At 39.5% G+C, this 22,109-nt stretch overlaps 1 protein-coding gene across 7 annotated transcripts in view; it reads right to left on the minus strand.

The window, feature by feature from the left end:
• Positions 1 to 1,387: 1,387 nt before the first annotated feature.
• The window catches only part of POU2F1 (POU class 2 homeobox 1), a 130,189-nt gene continuing 109,467 nt past the window's right edge, over positions 1,388 to 22,109 (minus strand). For 6 of the 7 annotated variants that reach the window (XM_088144535.1, XM_088144534.1, XM_088144533.1 and 3 more), the window contains exons 14-16: positions 20,705 to 21,050; positions 20,165 to 20,253; positions 1,388 to 14,688 (exon numbers count right to left, since the gene is read on the minus strand). In XM_088144535.1, coding sequence (XP_088000661.1) covers positions 14,378 to 14,688; positions 20,165 to 20,253; positions 20,705 to 21,050 — 746 coding nt within the window. In that variant the 3' untranslated portion in view covers positions 1,388 to 14,377. The remainder of the gene's footprint in view (positions 14,689 to 20,164; positions 20,254 to 20,704; positions 21,051 to 22,109) is intronic. The other variant, XR_015796758.1, reaches the window with a different exon arrangement.

Consider the following 22,109-nt stretch of genomic DNA (forward strand, 5'->3'; position numbering starts at 1 on the left):
TAAGTCCAGCAAAACTTAAGAGAAAGTAAGAAATCATACTTGGAAATACTATACCTTACAGCAACCGTTCTGGATCTTCTTTCCAAACTGTCTGTTTAGAAGCATATATTATATATATAGTTCTTGTGGCACTAAATGCAGTATTTTATCTCATATGCATAATGTACAAAAAATAGATAAATCAAGCTATCATATTGAATCATAGAAAAATATAGACTCAATCAATTTTAGTTTATTGAATGATTACACCATGGCTTCTGGAATCTATCACTATTCTCTAATATATGTATAATATATATTTGCCCAAAATGTTTAGAAAAAATGTAACACTGGATAAGTCAAGATGGAATTGGGCGGCCTATACATTTAATGAACAAACAAATAAAAATTCTATAGGAAGTCCATAAGATTAACTCTTATAAAAAGTATTTCTCACTTAAAGAAGCAGGCTCAACATGTGTTAAGTTCAGCTTTTGTCCCAGAACATAGAGGCCTTGATAAATAAAAGATAGCTTTGTCATATCCAAACCTTACATTTTCAATTACTGCAGTTACCAAACTGTCAAATAGATTTGGCTGCTCATAGTGGTAGGAAGAGAAGAAATATAAGATATCAGAAAAGTTGTTCCACAGAATCCTAGGCAATCAGAGGATCCTGGTACTGGAAGAGGCAATCTTTTCTTGAGCAGGTAAAATTTAACATAGTCATGCTATGGACTGCTATGTAATCCAGATTCTATTAGGTGGACCTGAGAGGTCCAGCCAAAGAACTGGGAGTAGGCAGGGAATTCTGATCGCAGCAGTTTTTATACTTTACTTTTCCAGTGTTGGATGAGTACGTACATCCTCAAGTTCAAAAGACTCAGTCAGAGGGCAATTTCTGGTCTGTGGTACTGGAGATAGATTACATTTAGAGGACTTCTCTAAGTTCAAAAAGTTTGGAAATACTATGTTACTGAGTTAACCCAATCGTCTGTGTAGGCTAGCAGTTGATTTTAATTCAATCCATCTAATGCTACAGAAATTCTATACCAGAACTTCTATTATTTAACAACATTTTAAAAAGTATACATCACAAGTACTTCTCTGGAAGGAGATCCAAAGGACCATATGTGATAATATTTGAAATAATCTTTAAAAAACTGTCAGTTTGAAGTCCAGTGCTTAAAAAATTAAACAAAAGAGAGGCAACAATTAAAAAAACTTATCAGGGAAATATGATTTTAGAAGAAATCATGTTGCCATTTATAACATAAACAGACAAGAAAGAGGCTTACCTGTTCTTGCTTTCCACTGAGAAAAATGACAGTTGTCAGAGAATAAAATCAGTTTAAGATAGTAGAAAACCTAGACTTTGGCATTTCATTTCATCTCTAGTATTTGTTTAAAAACCACAAACAAGCACGTGCATGTTAAAACACTTGGAAAAATGGTTTAATGAAGTTTACAACAGAAATGAACTGTACAGTTACAGTAAGTTTCATATATATAAAAATTACAGCAGACAAATGCATCTACACAAAACCTACCATTTTCATCCTGATTCACTGTAATCTACACAGTTTCTCAATGCCCACAGGCACCTGCAGGCAGCCACTGGGGGGAAAACAGAAGACATCTTTAAAGAGACAGCATCCTTTTGATCTCCCTTGGGAGGCACATTATGTTTCAAAATGCAGCTTGTCTAGGTCTCAGACTGAGTATAAGCAAGAATGAATGTTATATGATGTGTAAACCACTATTACATGATGACATACATTGCAAATTAAGCTATATAAATGATCATGTAGGGAAGGTCTATGGAAAAAAAAAATCTGTTGATCAATGTAAATGAAGCTGTACAGTACACAGAGATTACATACTAGGTTTTGCAAGAGAAATGGGCAATAAACATTTTTCTAATCAATGTTTCCAAATCACTGCCTTCTGGCAAAATAGTTTTGTTATAAAAACAAAGAGAAAAAAGTTATAACATCAGAACACAAACATTACCCTTTAGCAAACTGCTTCACCTGGTTTCTTGTCTCACCTTTGGGTATGAATGGACAATGCCTTTTGAGTAGGGCAGAAGTACGATTTCACACATACAAGCATGCTGTCTCTTTAAAAAAATCTCCCTGTTTGGAATGGCAATAAGAGAAAATGCAATCTGAATTGACAATCTGATGGAAATTACAGATTATGTACACTTTTCTTCAATTATGAACACCTAGGCAGTGAAAACTGTTGTGTTAATACATACATAGACACACCCAAAACATACAAAAATACTATTATTTCAAACTACTAAGAATAGGACAATCAATTATCTCCATGCTATGACTTTAAGAGCATTACACAGAAACAAACAAGAATTTAAACACATTTTTAATATCCCAGAAATATACCAAAATATACATCTAAGCTTTGGAATTACTGAGGTTAGACTAATGCAAGTGCTGGGTAATTGTACTTAATACACAAGTCTAAGGTTCTGCAGGAAAGAAATTATCTTTGGTATCTGCATCAGGCTAATATTATTAACATTTGGATTTTGCTTTGGGATAGAGCTTGTATGACCCTAGAACCAAACACCCCCTAATCAACTGAGATTTAAAAGATTTGTGTAAAAAGTTCCTTTGTTGACAACCCCCCTCCCCCAAAGTTTAAAAAGTCATAGGCATCTACCTAGCAAAAACGTTGAGAAATACAATGCATAGTTGCACAGTGGTGCTGCAAAAATAATGAACAAAAAAACAAAAAGGAAAAAGCAGAAAATAAGAAAAACAAAAGGTTTTTTTTAGAGATTTCTTACGATAGGACAGCCTCTTCCAAGCAGTGGCAGGGGGGAAAGCTCAGAAGTGCACCCCAGCATGTATTAATCAATTATCACCCAGCTCCCAAAGGGTTAAAAGTACCCATCAGAGCAGCCAACCATGCACCAAGGTCTTCAGCTTCACAACCATCTCTAGAGTTCCATAACATTTCTCCAAGCTTTTCTCTATGCCCCTTGGATTTGTAAACTTATAAGAGTACTTTGTATCCCAAACAGACTGGGACCAAAGTTACCTTGCTGACCAAATCCACATTGCCTTAGATCAAGCCATCCAAAGCATCTTGGACTGGAAGGCAAAAACCACATTGGGATTCATCTCTTCCACACCCAGAAAAGATGGCTTCCCAGATCTGATTGGTGCTGAAGATGCCCTTTGTCTTTGGTTTGTTTGTTTGTTTTGAGTTTATACAATCATTAGGAAATCTTTGGTTTTGGCTGGAATTTTTTAAAAGAACAAAACAAAACAAAGAAACCGCCCCCCTCAGCATATAGCAGGGCACCGTGACCTGGCAAAGCTTCCCTTTCCAAAGGGGTGGGGAAAAGTACATTCAAACTAAAATGGAAGAAAGAGCATGGATCCAGCTTCTGGTTAACTGAGAGGGAAGAGGTGGCAAAGGAACGAGATTGTCAAATAATAAAAGAACAAGTAGTAGAAAAGGAGTGACACATGAAGAGAAAAGGAAAAAAGGCAGAAAGTGGTATGTATGCACACAACGGCCTTGGCTTGATCCTGGAGAACAAGAGCCCTGACATCTCACCAGGATGTGGGAGAAGGCAGCATACAGATTTCATGCACAGGCTGGGAAAGAGATGGTTATTCAAAGACTACAAGAGGACCCCTGGTAACCAAAACAAATAAAAGATTGCAATTTGCCCTCAGTTTGCAGTAGCTTTTAAGCAGCAACATTCAGAGGCTTTTGGGGATCTGTCCCCAGGTTACAGGTCACGGGTTGCTATAGGCCAGAGTTCAATGCTAATTAAAGGAAGGATGGCAGACTTGGCAACTCTGTAGGGTTTGGAGAAAGTTAAAGCAAGTTACTCAGTTACGAGTTAGAAATGAGGTATACGACAGCTCCTGTACCTGTGGCGGATAAATATCCGACACCTATTCATACCTAGCCTTAGATACTACTACAGAAAAAGGAAATGGAACACCAACATGGTGGGATCAAGGAGTGGCAATGTCTCATGATGTTCTCAAAGACTCTTGTACCTGATCTTTTGCTTTGTGGATTTTGGAGAAAAGTACGTGTCTTCTCCAATGAGTTTTGAGTAACTAGAGTTATCTATGCACTGCTATATGGATATCTATGGTAATTTCTCCTTTCAGTTCAAACAGAGAAACTGAATCTTAAGTGTTAATATCATAACAAATATAGGGCAAACAATGGCTCCCTGCCCCCACAATAATGCCCTTTCCAAAGCTACTGACAAAGTAGCTTTGCTTGCTTGATGTACATTTTAATTTAATGCAGATTTATACATTCCAATGGATATCACATGTCCTACAGTATTCTTATCACCAGCACCATCAATGTTGAAAACTTTCTGGTGTATCAAATAAAGTTAGAAATGATTTGGGAAACTTATTTTAGTGGGTTTTACCCAGTGAAAATGCAAGATTGTTTTTGGCATGGCAAAAGAAGATTGCAGTAGTTGATCAAAGTCTATGAACATTTGGAGGAAGAGTTCACCACAAACTTTAAGTCAATATTTTGGCTTGAGCAAACAAAGAGAAGAAATAAGGCAGAAGAGAGTCACTGCAGTTCTCTTCATTAAAATGTTTTCTTTCAAGATCCCACCTACCAACTGTTTCATTTCCTTTCTCTCTCATTTTCAACATCTTTTGTTCCAAGTGCTCTTATCTTTGAGAGTATTTCCCTATTATCTACCTATAAATCTAACTAGTTTAGGAAAATCACACAATATTAATACCACTTTACATAAAGTCAGAACAACAAGTCTATTATTAAAGCTTTCAGTGAGGTTATGCATTCTAGCTGATTTACAAAGGAAGAATAGCTGGACAACCAATATATAATTACACAACTGCTTTCTTTACACAAATGTACGCTGAACTTGATTAATGCAGTTAATCAAGCCACAGCACGTTAGGTGACAATGTCCAAAGCTATTCTGGGGAGCAAAAAAAAAAAAAAGATATCTCCAACGTTTGCCACAATGAAAAGAGAAAGATATCGCACAGTACATCTGAACTGTGCCAGAAGACAGTGCATTTTTATATTTCAGGTTTCCCTGTTTCCAAACAATAGCTTATGACCTTGGTGTTTTTTTTTTTTTTATCAGTTCTTGACTCCAACAGGTCCTCAATAAAATCAGCCAAATTGACTCCATGTGTACGGAAAGGAAAACCAATATGAAACTATATCCTCAAAGAAAAGAGCTATTAATACAAACTTCTAAGACTACCCAGTTCTTTTTTAATCTTAAGACACTCTGAAAACAGGAAAGTTGACAAAGATTTACCAGTGCCTTTAGCCATCAAAGCCATTGGAAATTCTCCCCTCCAGTCGGTCTAATTCCCTCACTCTCAAATAATATGCCAGCACACAAACGCACATACACACTAACATTATTCTAAAGAATATGTTAGAATCAGGATGGAGTAGATGAAGTCTCCAAAGAATTCAATCTCCAAACCAAAATATGCACTATGTGCAAAAAAAGACCCAGCCTCTCAGCAAAATTAAAACAAGAATGATCTATCCAGCAAGAAATCTTTTCTCCCAAGGACTATCTTACAAGATCTTCTTTTTTTCCATGTATACTATATTTAAGTGCTAAGAGGAGGTTAGTGTTTAGTTTGGTTTCTCTTCTGCAATTTTTGGTCTACACAAGATTAGCATTGTTATTAAAAAAAGTATTAAAAAGATTTTACACCTATTATTAAGCACTACAATCAATGGCAAAACAAGTGGGAATAAAAGGAACCATTTCATAATAATCTTCTGACTTAATTTAGATGGAAATCTCTCTCTCTGTGTCTCCCCCCTTCCCCCAAGATAAAGCATCTTGGCCTAGCAACAGCCCTAGTGCAGCTACGTAGGTTGAAATGGGTTGCTAATTTTATTTCTGTATGTACAAATACCTCCAAGCACACTGCCATATCTCATTATTTATACCACCTACCATACACCATATTTGCCAACCAGAAACAGACAGGTGAAGGAAGAGCTGGACACAAAACAGCAACTCAAATTGGTAACCTGCATTTGAATATTATTGATAATCCCACATTCAGGATTAAGTCTGCTTCCTTTGGCAAGATATAATTAAAAAAAAAGAGAGAGAGAGAGAAGTTGTAAGCAACATTTGCCTTCTAGTAGGAGTGTACCTGCTATTCAAGTGTAAAACTTTGTTAAACTCCCAATTTTGAGTCAGTTACTGGCTGGTTTGAATATTTTGCAAGTATTTCAACCCTGAAACAGAGCTGTTTGAGTTTGAATGAAATGTTTTGCACACCCCTACCTTCTAGCATAGCCAAGTTACTCTGTACGCCATCCCCTGTAAAACAGAATTCCAAATACATATACACTGGGTTTCATAAGCTTAACTAAAGTCTACAGCTACATTTACCTCCACTATTTATAAAGATGCTGTCTCCTGATTTTTCAGTCTGCAAACAATACTAAAGCTATGCTGAGGTATCTTTTTAAAGGTGCCAGAAAACCAGCTGCTACCAAAGGCATTGTTTCTACAATTCTGTAACATTACCTGCTTTATAAACAAGAGATCAGAAGTGGCAGAGTGATATTCCAAATTATTTCAGTCAAGATGCTTCCATTTTAGTCCCCGGGGGGTAAAATATATAGCAAATTTACTAACATTCAGTCCAACAACATATGTTTGAACAGAAGTCAGAATGTGTCAAGGAATGTCTACAAATACAGCAATGTTAAACAGCTTAAATAGTTTTCCTTCTCAACAATAAAGCTACATTAGTTCCAGTGTGAATCAAAAGTCGTTGCAATTTGCCTTAAGAGCAAATCTCTGTGCATGCAGTAGAAATGCGGTTTGTGTTCCCAGAGCAAAGATGAATGTTTACTGCATATTTATGTTATAGTTTCCTAACTGGGAGATAATATTTCATATAGGAAAAATATAAATGTGTGAAACAGCCTCATTTTCTTAAATAAGGAAATAAAACCCTAGCATGAGCTATTGACAGTTAATCAGAATTACAAATTGAGCTTCCTATTTATGCACTATAATTTGGACAGGCACTGGGAATCTAATCAAAGATAGATGTGATTTCAGATTTTCATTAACAATTGATTTAGATGCCTTTTTGTATCATGAAAATAGAAATCTGTTTAGTATTGCATGGCGTATGTTTATAATGGTCTAGTAGAAATACGGAATAGAATGCAGATTCCATTCTCCATTTAGGCCGAATATGACTTTGAAAACAGTATGAGCATTTAGCAAAAAAATAAGTAGATAATAAAAAGATCACTTAAAAGAAATGTTTAAAAATCAATAATAATCCAAAATAAAGTAAGGTGAGTGCAGGTACAGCAATGAATTGGCACTAATTGTAGGTCTATTTCTTCTTGCCATTAACACAGGAACTCAAATCCAATTGAAAAAACTCAGGGATATGATTTAACTTTTCCCAACTATCATCTGAAACACTGACAAGTTAAATTTGGCCCCAATACTGCATGGAACAAGAATTATGCAGTTGAATTTTTAAAATAATGTACTGCTTTATGAATACTAGAATGTAGCTTTGCATAAATTGGCCAACACATCCTAAAGTCAGAGTTAGACAACTCTTATCATCAGATTCCTCTTCTGGTAGTGTTTACTCTATGATCACTTTTACCTATATACATTTATGAACCTTTAAATGCTAAAAAGTGCACATAGGGATATACAGATTAAGTATAAACTTACTTCTAACATTTGAAATAAAAGTGGGAAAAAGAGTCAGGTCACAGGATATTCTTTCATGGTATTTTTTTTTTTAATCCATCAATAGTATGGACTAAAGAGAATCAATAGGGCGGTCCAAATTTGAACTTAACACATTATTACTCCTAGCAAATGTAACTGAAAAATGCTGTTACTAACATGGTTTATTATTCATGTTATGTAACAAAATAATAAGTCATGTATATAGTTTTGCACTACCAATACAGTTGGATAGCTCCAAAAGCAAGATGGCCAGATCAAATCCTTTCAGTTTGCCAAATTTTAACTATGTCAGAAATGGATTTTACATGTTTAACATGCAAAGTCCCTCAGCATTTGAAATCACAAGGGGAACTGTATTATTCTCTTGTGAAACTACTGCTAAATTAAATTGGGGGAAAATTTTCTAAAGCAAGACCTCAGCGGTATTTTTCAGAGCTCACCATTTACAAGCTTCAGTTTTTATGCAAAAATGGCTTTAGAAATGTATGCTTTGCTCACTGCTTCATCCTTAGTAACATTTAATTTGATTCAAATTCCCATTTTAAGTGTCTCAATAACACATTCAAGGGTCCTGTTCATCTATCTATTATTCAAAAGGCATTCCCACCCCCAAAGGCCAAACATAGCATCAGAGCCAGTCCACTCATGACTACATTCCCACATCTACTCACTGGCAAAAAAATTCAGTCTATAGTTCTGGCTTGGATTGAAAATCAGAGTATATTTCTGACAGCATGATGTAATTAAACATATTTTTGACAGAAAAAAAAATATCGCCAATCAAAGTGGTAGTGAATTAAATACAGGTTATATCTTTTAACAAACAGCCAGTTTACATTCTTGTAGGTTCTTGTTTCTTTTAAAATATCAGTAAAGACAGACATAAATAACAAAGAACCCAGATAAAAATGAGTATATAAGTAAGCTTTCCACAAATCATATACAAGTGAAAAAGGAAAGTTAAGGAGGATAAGGCAACGATGGATTCTTAAGCCTGGTTTCCAGCATTGGAAATTCTGCAATTCCTCTGCTCTTCCTTACATCTTCAAATGGCATATACCGTCTTTGGCTGAATTCTCTAGAAGTATATTAGATAAAATTTACATTTATTGTAATGCAATTTTAATGCATTCTACCCAGTCAGGGCACAACTTTATTTCCTCTGGCAACTGAAACTGAAAAAAGTGGATCCAACATTCAGGATTACATTGTTTCTCAGCAGCAGAGGAAGACTGCTCTATTTCCCTCACTGGTTGGCTGAACCCTTATACACTACATTAAAATTCTCTAAGGCATGGTATCCTCCACAATGTATACACACATCCTTGGGCCAGCATGTAATGTTTCTAAGCATTGGGTCTAAGCTGTGTTACTAGGAATAAATTGTGGTCTAGGATTGCACTTTCCTTTATAGGAATTCTTCCTATCAAACTTAAGCATGCTTTTTTATATTGCCACATCATGTTACCTAAATTTCACATGAACTTGGCCCATTCCCTTAATGGTTATTCAGATTCTGGGAGTATTAAATTGATCACTGTATTACTTTCAACCTTCTGTAGGCATCAGATAGAACCACTGAACATACAGACCTTTGTATGTAAGTAGATAAATGGCAAAAAGTTCCTATACTTTTAGAGAGAGTACATCCATCCCACTGCTGTCACATCTGAGATACGTAATCCATATTTTATGTATAGCCACTCTACAGGTCCTAGGAATCCAGTCTTCAAGAGTAACATCTCAATATCTCTAAAACAAACTGACCTAGTATTAGGCTCAGGTTTCTTATTCCCTGTGTTACTTGGGCAGTTCAACAGGGTGAGCTGTTAGCTTGATTTCTGGTGATTTGTAGCATTAGGTTACAAATGGCCAGACAATGAATATTATATATTTCCAGAGGATGTTTACAGTAAAGTCAAGAAAAATTATGAACTAGTAAGAACCTAGTCTGATATAATGTTTTCTGGAGATCTGGCTCTTCAATCTGAACATCATTCAGTGTGGGTTGAGCTACTGCAGACTGCCTGGAAGACCTACTTGAACCAACAGGATATTTGGACAGCCTACTGGCATGACAGTAATAGCTGTGTGTCAATAAAGTAGCTATTGATATAGTTACATATATACATTTTCAACAGAAAAAGAAAACAGAGAAAAAAGTAGCCTTTAGTAGCCTTACATAAAGCTCAAGCCTTGAACAAAAAGGAGCCACAATATGTCAGAAAAGCATGAATGCTATGCTCTTGAACAGTGAACTGTTAAAAAGGACATATTCATATGATGCTTGTTGCACATATGATCATACATGAAATCCATTATGTACAGACTGGTTAACACATGTTCAAAATGAAAAATGGAAAGCCAATTTTGAAATACTAAATTTCATGGGTTTAATGTTTCCAAAAACTGTTGTTAAGTTATTTGTGTATATGCTGGAAAAACAACTTTCTTACTACAGAAAGTGTCTACAAAGATCTTAAATACTTACAAGTTACATCAACCCTAAAGTGTTACCTTAAAATATCTGCCAAGAGATTTGTTTTCTCAAGCTGTCACTCTTTTTACACCCTTCAAGGAAGTAGTATTTCTTCAACATTCTGGCATTTTAGCTTCATTAAGAGTAATCAAAAGTTTTCCAATTATCTGAAAAGAATAGATTGTTCATAAATAATCTGTAGCTGCAAAGACTGGATAAATGAGGATAGAAATCTACCTGTTCCACCATGAATCTGCAATAAATTTCTATGGCACAATCATCTCCAACCTGCGGTTCACCTGATGCACTGAACTGAAATTCCCATCACCCCCAGCCAGCACTATTTCTGTATGGAAGCAAAGAGAAAGGTGATCCAATGCCTGTGAAGGATACCAGATAGAAGAAGACTGATGTAAAATAAGACAATAAGGTCACAGAATAATATTGCAGATTCTGGTTCATAAAATTACATCTGACTGAATGTAATGAACAGGACAGCAAAATAACCCATCTATGAAATGGAAACAATTTCATTTGCAATGTATTCTAGAACACTGACAGAGTGGAACACAATTAGCTCAACTGATAGAATTAATAAGTTATCAACTCTCATCATTAGAGGATACATATACAGTGCACATATTTTTGAGTACATAAACTGTATTTGTAGTGACTATCAGAAGGTTGTCACAACTATTAGAATATGTATGAGTTCTGCGGCCCTCCAGATTGTTTATTCCTGGACAGATTCTCCAACTGTCCACATCTGATACTCTGCTGAAGTTTTAAATCAATTGTAAGTATTATTACAATATTATGGAAGCTGATGATCGATTACTCTAGACTGTGCAATAATGTTTATATGTTAATTTATGGAGCATGCATATTACTGGGTAGAGGTAAATAGGTGGCAAAATAATAATAGTGATCACCATTAAAATTCCAGTATTTTTGTACTATTGGAAATTTTTAACAATATCCTGATAACTCATCAAATATATAACTGAACCACTTAAATCAAACATGAAACTTAGAATTCAACCAAACAATTGCTAGTTTGTTTGTTTTTGAACTTCCAGTTTCTCTCATAGAAGAGTTATAACACCTCTCAGGAATATAGCTATTTTTGTGTATGACACAGGGAAAGTGGAAAGATCTAAACAATGTGTATAAATAAGTTTATATAATGTTGGATTGACACATTGTATGAGCAATTCAAAAGAAACAAACTTTTTATAGCCATCATCTGAGCTAATTAGCATTCCAAATATCTCTGTATCACACCTTCTAACAAGAAGCATAATGAACTACAGGCAGATAAACCAAATTAATTTCCCTGAATGTCCTTGAAATGTTTATGATGATAAAACGGGGCAATTTTTGTTTTTGGTACATAAATCCAAAGGACCTTTTCCTTAATGTTTGAAGCCTACAGATGAGCAAACACAATCAAAAGTCACCATCACCTTCTTTGTTTTTAGAAGTATGTGTGTGTTTGTGCATGTATAAAAAAGCAAAATCTTTTTTTCAATGGACAAAATAAAAATTCTACTGGACTGATATTTCCTTTGGTAGAAATTAGTTAACATTATGGCCTATAGACCAGCATCTTGAGTATTTGTCCTGCCTCCTTACCTACTTTGACTCCCCCATGCCGTTGCTATGAGTCAAACTTTTGACACAAAATATTATAATTTTATTCTGAGACTAAAATCATGGAGATAGCATACCCCAAGTATTTAGACTGACCCAAACTGCTAAGGAGGATGCAGAATCAGCTAAATTAGTAACCATCTGCCATTGCCATTCTATTTAACACCCCCACACACACACACCACGGAAATTAGAAAATAATCAAGTTAAGACTCTGCCCTAAGGATATACAAAAAGATCAACCTCTCCCCACCAAAAGATTAAAACAAGCAGCAATTTTTTTTATATAAAATAATAAACAAATGAAAAGAAATTGTCAGTAGCATCTATCACCTCTCTGCATCTGAACTGCACTTATACAAACTAGTCCATTAGTACAGCAGCTTGCTAGAAATTGACTTTGGTTCAAGCTTAGTTTTAAAAAAATAAAACATCAAAAAAAAAACACACATTAAAGACGGTGGACGGACATTTGCTCATTTCCCTGCTTGCAGTTCACGAGTTTTTTTTTTTAAGTTTTAGGAAAAATTTCTTATATTTAAATACCTTGTGAATCAGGAAGTTGAAGATTCAGAGATGAACAGAGAGCAGGTAGCATGATAGCAGGTGGAGAGGAGACAGATTTCTGTCAGTTGACAGTAAAATGCAAGGTCTGTGAACTGGGGTCACCAATCAGAGATGGCATTAGAAATGAACTGTCTTTCTGTTATTAGATGATGAGAGACAAGGTTTTTTTTTTTTGGCAGGGGATAGATTGCAGCTATGTGAACTTAGGAACTTCCTCTTCCCCCCATCCCATGTATTAATGGAAAGGAACATTGAGCAGTTCTGGTATTTCCCAATTTGGCTCAAAGAGATAGGAAAGAGCCAGCTATGCTGTAGCAATCCAACTTCTTTTCATCTGAGAAAATGTGGGTTCAGGTCAATATAACATTTCTCTGTCTCCTTTCCTCCGTCTCTCTCTCACTCTCTCTCATCCATTGTCAGCAGTTGTTTGCACATACCACTTGATGCTCGAAAACAATTTTTCCCTCTTTCGTAGAGATGTTTACTGCCATAAATGATTTAGCTAGCAGCAAAAACCAGAAAGAGCATGAAACATTGTAAAACACATGCAACATGCCAGTGTTCATTGTATTCCACAGCAAGTTGGCCAGTTTTCCAATCATTCCTCACCACCATTTTCCACAGCAGCAAGCAATGGTAAAAACACTACAAATTGTTTAGAATGGAACAAGATTACAAGGCTGCTTTTTATGGCTGTGTTGGCATAAATAGTACTTCCTGTTCATGTGACCCAGTTTACTTCTGGAACAGAAATGTTTTAAATTCAAAACAATTTTAATACAATCATACAATCAAGAGACTCCAGGAAAAATTTTTTTAGAGATGAGCCAATGCAGCTTTTTGAAATCCTATGCCAAACAGCTGGTAGGAAGATTCAGTGGATGCATATGAGTCATCAGCAATATAGGCAGCCTCCTGAGAAAGTAAATAACAGAAATATTCCCAAAGTTGTCAAGTGGCAATTTCCATGCAATTAGAAAATACGAGAATCATCAGCACAATTGTTGGAACAGACTCTCTACAGGCCAAATCCTTCCCCCCCTTGGCATCAACAAGAGCCAAAGACGTGCAAATGAGGGCTAGATTTGGCCAAATATGATGAGCAAACTGCTATCTAAACAAAACTCCCACCTCACATGCGTGGACGATCTTTGCACATTACCCTCAGTATGTTTATTTTAACTGCCAACACTTCTGAGAGAATCTCAGAAAACACACCACCAAGGACAAGGAAATTGTAAAGAACATTTGTGATTCACATGCTTCCCTCTCTTCTCTCTTCCCTCTGTGTGGCATGGGAGCTCACTGAAACTGTTCCAGGAGCAAAGAGAAATGTGTCCAAACTTCCTTTCTCTCTCTCTATAAAAAATAATAATAATCATAAAGAGATACACAAGTAATACAGGCCTGCCTAAACTGTACCAGTTAAGAAAGGAACCCCCAACACGATTGATAAGATTATAAACATCTTGTATGATATTATGGCCTGTACAACAGACCAATAAGTGATAATTAAAAAAAAAAAAGAAAAGATATTCAGATCAAAAAAAAAAAAAAAGAAAAGAAAACCCATTCCTATGTTTGAGTTGATAACCCACCTTAACTTGTCACTGAGACTGCTGGAAATGATAAGTAGTCCTTTTTTTTTTTTTTTTACATTTTTGGTTAGAAAGTTCTCCAATCAATGAAGCAATCCTGAAAAGACAGTGTTTCTTATAAAATTAGGCAATTGTTTGTCCCAGTTTTAAATCCTTCTTTTTCTTGCTGTTTTTTTTTCCTGTTTCTAATATTTTTCCTTCTCTCCCTTGTCCCCAGTAAGACGGCATGAGGAAGCCAATCACAATTTGCAGTTCAGAAGCCCAGCCGGCAGCCAATTTCACTGCAGCATGAAACAGGCTAGGGTTAGCACAACTCAGCCCAACTCACTGTGCCTTGGAGGCAGTAGTGGTGGTAGAAGCAGCCCCACTGGCTGAGGCCACTGTGAAGAGAGAGTTCTGGACAGATTCCGCTGAGGTGGAGGTGGCATGAAGGCTGGCGACTGGTCCAGAGGCCCCTGCGGAGGCTGCAGCTGCAGAGACTAAACTAACCGGGTTGCTGGTGAGCAGTGAAAGATTCTGAGGGTTCAGGAACAGTGGGGCAGTTACAATGTTGGGTGTACCTCCAGCGTTGGCAAATACCAAATTCCCAGTTGCATCCAGCGATGTTATTGGAAGAGAACCACCAGATGCAAGAGCTAAAAAGAGGAATAATAAAATCTCAGCATTAATCTAGCCACGTCCCAAAATGCAACATGCAAACAAAAGGAAAAAGAAAAAAAAAGAACTTACTTTAAGAGAAATTTAGCCCCCCTTAATGATTTGATTTGCAAATTTATTTTCCAGTTAAGGAAATTTACAATTTTTGCCACATAGGAAAATGCAGATTTGGAGAGTAAAGGTTCATTAGAGTCATTATGAAAGATAATCAAAAACATAAAATTGGATTTCTAAAAACTTGGGATAACTTCCAAAACTGAGGCAAACAATCCTTAAATTCTAATTAGGTAGCTGGCAGATGACAGATCCTTTTTTATATCTTGCAACAATGTGGGTATTTTGCCCTGCCAATTCTACCTAACAGACCACATAATCAGGTTTGGATGCCTATTCAGTAAGGAGTTTGAGCATCTTTAATTAATCCATATCCTTAGAAAGTTTTGGCCCACAGCCCCAGAAACCAAACAGATATCCTTCTAATTATGTACCAAATTCAAACAAAAATAACAGAAGGGGGATTCTCAGTGACTGCTCATTTCACAAGAAAGAGCCAGTTTGTGTAGTAGTTAAGGTGCTGGCCTAGAAACCAGGATACTGTGAATTCTAGGCCTGGCTGGAAAGTGCATGAAAGCTGGCTGAGTGACCTTGGATCAGTCATTCTCTCTCAGCCCAACCCACCTCACGGTTGTTGTTGTGGGGAAAATAGGAGGCAGGAATGGAGAGAGACAGACAAACGTTTCGTGGGAAAACTTGTATATATTTGTATTGTGTTGTATATTGTGTGTGTGTGTGTGTATATATATATATATTTTAATTAGGTAGCTGGTAAATGACAGACCCTTTTTTGTATCTTGCAACAGTGTGGGTACGGCGCTGAATTGGGATGCTTGTATGGAACGGATGCTGTTCTTTAGAGGACTTAAGTATGTTGTGGATGGTTGGAGGTTTAATGTTTTGGACTGGATGGTGGAGGAGTCTTTTGGAGTCATTTCCCAACCAGACTGGGCTGGACTGTCCTGCTATCTGGCCTGCGTGGTTTGTATACCTTGCCAGGCCTTTTGGTGGCTTGCGACAGAATCATGTGACATGCCCAGCGCTCACTCCCTTACCTGGTTTGCGGCTTGGAGAATTGCTTTGGGGAATGGGAGCTGGTGGTGGCGGCGGCTGGACTGTTGGATCACTAGGTACACAGATTGGCTGCTTTGCGCTGGATGCATTTTGCAGCTTTCAGGGATGCGGTGGTGGGAAGGAGACTGGTGCTGCCGCCCCCCGCCAGAGGAAGCCTTTTATCAGGGAAACCTTCTGTCATCTTAGAGAGAGGATGTGTACTCCAGAGTGAGAACAAAGGTGCTACAGGAGTGCAGATGAGGGCTGCCTTTTTCTTCTATTGTGGTTGTGTGGAGATGGGGGATTTTGCTGTAGTGGAGGTAGGGCTGGGTCAGGCTGGTTGCAGCTGCCTGGACCCTGCAGCTGCAATTTCTATTCCCCCCATGTGGTTGGGTAGCCATCTTGCCTCCTTCCTGGCTGGGAGTTGGAAGGTATCTTGTAACAGCCATTTTTCATGTGGGCTGTTTTCAATTGGAAGTCATCACAACTCAAGAGGACTCTGACTGGGAGGCTTTGGATTAGGGAACTGGACTGGTCATCAAGTAGGAAAGAATGTGAATTGTGGATTACGATTCTGCTTACCTTCCCATGGGTGAGAGCTGGAACGGGGGGGGGGGGGGGCTTTGGACCACTAGGACAGCAGATATTTGTGGGCCTAACCAGTCCAGTGAGAGCGGACTGGTTGAAGGCATCGTATGGTGGTATATGGGGGTATTGTGTGATGGTATATAGGGTGAGGTGGATCCCTGATTAGCTGGAGGCCCTGAGTGCACTGCAGTAGTGCCTCTGGTTTTAGGGAGCCCCAGGTTGGTTTATTGTTGGTTGTGTAAGGTGGGGGTGGGCGGGCTTGGGCATGGATCTTTAGGGATGGGGAGGGGAAAGGCTCTGAAGGAATGGGGGCAGGCTATAACATCCCAGTAGTGAAGGGTAGGGGAAGATATGATGGGAGATGGGGGGCAGGCCACTCATGGGGACCGTGCCACAGGTATATTGAAATTCCAGCCCCTCAAGCTGGAATTTCAGGGATGCGGTGGTGGGAAGGAGACTGGTGCTGCCGCCACCGACAGAAGAAGCCTTTTATCCGGGCCCCGGATGGCGGACTTTCAAGGCCCTGGGTTGTAGGCTGTTGCTGCTGAATGACAGGTTGGCCTGCAATAAGGCCATCCTCATTCATAAGTTGATTGTCAATGAGAAGGCCGACCTGGTGTGCATTACTGAGACCTGGCTGGGACAGGGTGGGGCGCCTTTTTGAGATGTGCCCAGCTGGGTTCGGGGTGTGGCACCAGCCAAGACCCCAGAGAAGGGGTGGTGGTGATCATCTGAGATATTTGGGAGGAGGGATGCTGCTCCTCAGATTGCTGCGTAGAGACCCTATTTGCTAAGCTGGGCTCTAAAAGGGCTCAGTTGGGACTGCTGCTATTGTACTGCTGCATAGCAACCTCCCTGCCTGAGCTTCCTGACTCCGTGGCCAGGTTGGTGGAGTTCTCCAGGCTTATGATCTTGGGGGACTTCAACTTGCCTTCTCTGGGGCACGGTCTGAGGTACCTCGGGAGTTCATGGCTACCATGACAGCTATGGGCTTGTCCCAAGTCATTCAGGGCCCAACGCATAATAACGATCATACACCTGACCTGGTTTTCTATCGGAGCAGTGGCAGGGTTTTCTGGATTTGAGAGAGATATTGGTTTCTCCCGTCACGATCAGACCACTTCCTGGTAAGCCTTCAGTTCTCTGTCACCACCCCCCTTCACAGGGAGGCTGAGCCTATTAGATTGGCCTGGCCCAGATGACTGATGGACCCGACTGGGTTTCAGAGGGAGCTTGGGGTTGTTCTGGAAGGTCTGCTATATGGTCCAGCCGAAGCCTTGGTGGTCACTTGGAACTGGAGAGTGACTGCGGCTCTGGACTGGATTGCATCTGAGCGGCCTCTCTGTGCCCATAGATCCTGAAACTCTTCGTGGTTTATGGATGAGGTGAGGGAGATGAAAAGGGCGAAGAGATGCCTAGAGTGCCGCTGGCAAACAACAAAGAGCGAAGATGATAGAACACGGGCTAGAGCCACTATTAAAGCCTTCCTTGTGGTGGTAAGGGTGGCAAAATGTAATTATTTCTCTGCCCTTACTGCATCTGCAGATAGCTTCCCAGCAGCCCTGTTTTGGGTAACCCGGTCCCTCCTTGGAGGGACTATTACTGGGATTCACCAACAGGGTTGCTGTGAGGATTCTGCTGTGCATCTAGAAGATACAGTCACCTGGATTCATTCTGCATTGGACTCCAGCCTGGGGGTAGGGCCAGTGGAGGTTACGGGGGCTGAGTCTTGCATGGTTCTCTGGGAGGAGTTTGATCCTGCTGAACCTGAGGAAGTGGCCAGGGTTCTTGTAGCTGTTAGTTTGGCCACTTCTGTGTTAGATCCATGCCACTCCTGGCTAGCCAAGGCTGCACAGAGGACGTGTGATTGGGTCTGGCAGTGGTTAATTCTTCCTTGAGGGAAGGATGGTCCCACCAGCTCTTAAGGAGGCAGTGGTGAGCCCTGTCCTCAAGGGGCCATTGCTCGACCCTTTTTAGGGAAGATTGTGGAGGAAGTGGTCACATGGCAACTTCAGAGGACTCTGGATTGAGTGGATTAACTGGACCCCTTTCAGTCAGGATTCAGGCTGGGCTAAGGGACTGAAACAGTATTAATCGTGCTATTGGATGACCTGTGGCAGGAGCGGGGTGGGGTTAGTGCATCCATCCTTGCTCTTGTTGAACTCTCAGCGGCCTTTGATACCATCAAACATGGTATCCTTCTGGACAGGCTTCAGGAGTTGGGGGTGGGCAGCACTGTGTTATGCTGGTTCTCCTCCTTCCTCTGGGGTCAGTTACAGTTGGTGTTGATGGGGGGGAGAGGTCCATCCTGCGGTCCCTACTTTGTGGGGTGCTGCAGGGCTGTGTCCTCTCTCCCCTCTTATTTAACACCTACATGATGCGCTGGGTGAGGTGATCCAACGATTTGGGATGAGATATCATCAGTATGCTGATAATACCCAGCTTTGTACCTCTAACCCACGATGCTGTGGATGTCCTGTCCCAGTACCTGGAGGCTGTATGGGCCTGGATGGGGTGCAATGGGCTTTGGCTCAACCCAAGCAAGACGGAGTGGCTTTGGGTACTTGGGCCTTCTGGTGTCAAGGTTTTTCCACATTTAGTTCTGGATGGAGTGGCATTGCCCCAGATGGACCTGGTGCGCAATCTGGGGGTCCTCTTGGACTCATGGCTCCTGCTAGAAGAGCGGGTGGCAGCTGTGGCTAGAAGGGCCTTTGTGCCTTTTTGGGTTGTGTGCCAGCTGTGCCCATTCCTGGACCAGGAGGCTCTGCTCACAGTCATTCATGCCCTCGTGACCTCCTGTCTGGGTTACTGCAATGCCCTCTATATGAGGCTGCCCTTGAAGAGCATTCAGAAGCTTCGACTAGAGCAGAATGCAGCTGCATGGATAGTAAATGGTGTCAGATATTTGACACATGTAACACCATTACTTTGTAAGCTTTGTAACACTATGTTTCTGGGTGCAATTCAAGGTGCTGGTTGTCACCTTTAAAGCCCTTCATGGCTTGGGACCAGGTTACCTGAGGGACCATCTTCTCCCAGTTTCTACCCAACCAATTTGGTCTGGCAGGATGGGTATGCTTGGGGTCCCCATCAGCAAAGAAATGTTGGCTGGCGGGGACTAGGGGGTGTGCCTTCTCTGCCGTAGCCCCTGCCCTCTGGAATATTCTCTCTCCAAAGATTAGGATGGCCCCAACCCTGTTGGCCTTTCGTAAGACCTTGAAGACCTGGTTGTGTGCCCAGGCCTGGACCCCACGTACGTTAAGGGCCCTGTTTCCAGCTTATATTTACATCTACACTTATGATTTTTCTCAGCTGCTATATATATTTATTTTTTGTATTTGTTTTTAATTGATTTTATGATTGTTCACCACCCAGAGTCACTTATTGGAGATGGGTGGCCACAGAAACCGAATAAATGAATAAATAAATACGTAAGTATGTATTTTGGTTTTACCACTGATCCTAACAAACTCTCTGACTTCACAGCAAGTTACAAGGCAGTTAAGGTGACAGATGACAAAGATTCCTTATGTAATTTAATATTTGAACTTACATATCGGGGGTTTATCTGTTGCCTTTCACCCTAAGATGGATTGAAATAGACACTTTTATTCATCTATGTTTCTTTAGAAGTAAATCCCTATTCAATTATTTCAACTGGGTCTTTACATTTTAATTATACTTATCTGCAGCTTTGGTAAAGAAGAAAAAAGAACATAGAAACTTAACAGGAATAGAAAATCTAGTGGAGTAACTAACCTTGAATAGTTGCCAATGTACTGTTGCTCATCAGAGCTGGGCTGAGAGCACCACCTAGCGTCCCAGGATTGAGACTGAGTAAGGCACCTCTGCAAATCCAAAACAGGAAGCAAAACAAAACAACCAACCCAAAAGAAAAAAAAAAGAGGTGAGTAGTTTAAGGGCAAAATTATTCCAGTATTTTAATTACAAGAACTGAAGCAAGTCTATTAAGTAAATTATTGAATTTGGATTATACATTAATATGCCATTAATATGCATTTTGAAGCATATTATTTAAATATACATATTATTAAAATAAACACACTATAACCCATCTATCGAAAGTGATAGAAATATGAACAAGAATTGTAACTCTGCTAAATATTTTTAAACTAGAAAAATGTCAAACATTATACTTTTCATTACCAGATGGAGAATTAACAAGATCTGTAGATTTTTAATCACCATGTATTTTAGATTAAGGTATTGCAATGTGAATACTGCCTAGTTTCTCTCACTTAACTTGATACATTACAAACACATTTTAAAGATACTCACCCAGCTGCAAATTGGGAAGATGCCATCAAGCCTGGATTCAATCCTGCTGCAGCTGCCATGGCAGCCAGACTTGCATTTGCAGGCAATTGTGCAGCTCCTTGTAGTGCAGCTGCTGCTGCAGTTTGCAATCCAGAAGCAGTTACCATCACCTGGCTGGTCCCAAGTGCTGAGGACATGGGGGTGGAGGTTGCCTGTGTCGTGGTTGTTTCACTGGCACTGGATGCCTCAGATGTGGAAGCGGAGGCAGAAGGAGAAGGACTTAGGGAGGGTGACGTTACTGCTGAAGAAGCTGGAGGTGCCGTAGAAATTACGGTTGCTGCGTTGTTGGGGATGGTTTCTGTAGTGCCTAAAATAATACAATATTTGAAATACCTGGATGAGACTTATCGCTAGATGGAAGACAAGAGCAGATGTTGTTCTGGTGAAACAAAAGAGCAAAGAGTTTGAGTACATACAGTGGCTAACTCAGGGAAGATAGAAATAGTCCTTGCTTAGTGACTGCCCTGTTTAGAGACCATTTGAAGTTATGATGGTGCTGAAAAAGTAACTCAGTCCTCACACTTACGACCGCTGCAGCATCCCGCAGTCACGTGATTGCCATTTGCGCGCTTCACAGCCGGCTTCCGACAAGCAGAATCAATGGAGAAGCCGGCAGTAAAATTGCAAGTTGCGGTCACGTGATGTCTTGCTTAACGACTGCAGTGAAAGTGAGGTCGTAAGTCCGTTGCGGCCACGTGATGTCTCATTAATGACTGTGTCGCTTAGCGACAGGGCTGCCGGTCCCAATTGTGGTCATTAAGCGAGGACTACCTGTAGTTCAAACAGCCAGACAGAAAAGGGCTTCAGAGTACAAACAAATGAGCACAACTTGAAGATTAACAGTAAACCTTCCCCGTCAGAAAAACTGGACCAAAGATTCAAAATAACAAGGTTTGCTGATCCTTCCATAATGGGATGAAATGTGTAGCTTGACCTTGACAGAGTTATATACCCCTAAAATATCATACCTGTAACTGGGATGTTTCTTGACCTCATGCTGCATTTAAAGATTCAGGTGACAGCAGTGACCTATGTGGAATTACTAGCTTTGGCTTGGTTACAAGTTACACATTTGTTGAGCTGTACTACATTACTCATATTCTATCAGGCTTGACTACTGTAACATCCTCTCTATAAAGCTGTTTTTGAAATATGTCTAGAAACATATAGCATCAGGTATTCTGGCTGAGTTACTGCTTTTCTTTCAATTTGCATGCCATCTTTCACTTTTAACTAAGAAAGCAGAGTATGTTTTAAAATTAATAGAACTGTTTCTGTTGCTTTTATGCCTGTTATATGTCACATTTAGTTGTATTTTGATTTGATTTATAAACTACTTTAACAAGTATTTTCTCACTGTCCTCTC

The sequence above is a fragment of the Python bivittatus genome, unplaced genomic scaffold, assembly GCF_059951505.1.
Source record: "Python bivittatus isolate LINGU-HERP-01145 unplaced genomic scaffold, Pbiv_v1 ctg000350_np1212, whole genome shotgun sequence".
Classification (NCBI taxonomy): Eukaryota; Metazoa; Chordata; class Lepidosauria; order Squamata; family Pythonidae; genus Python; species Python bivittatus.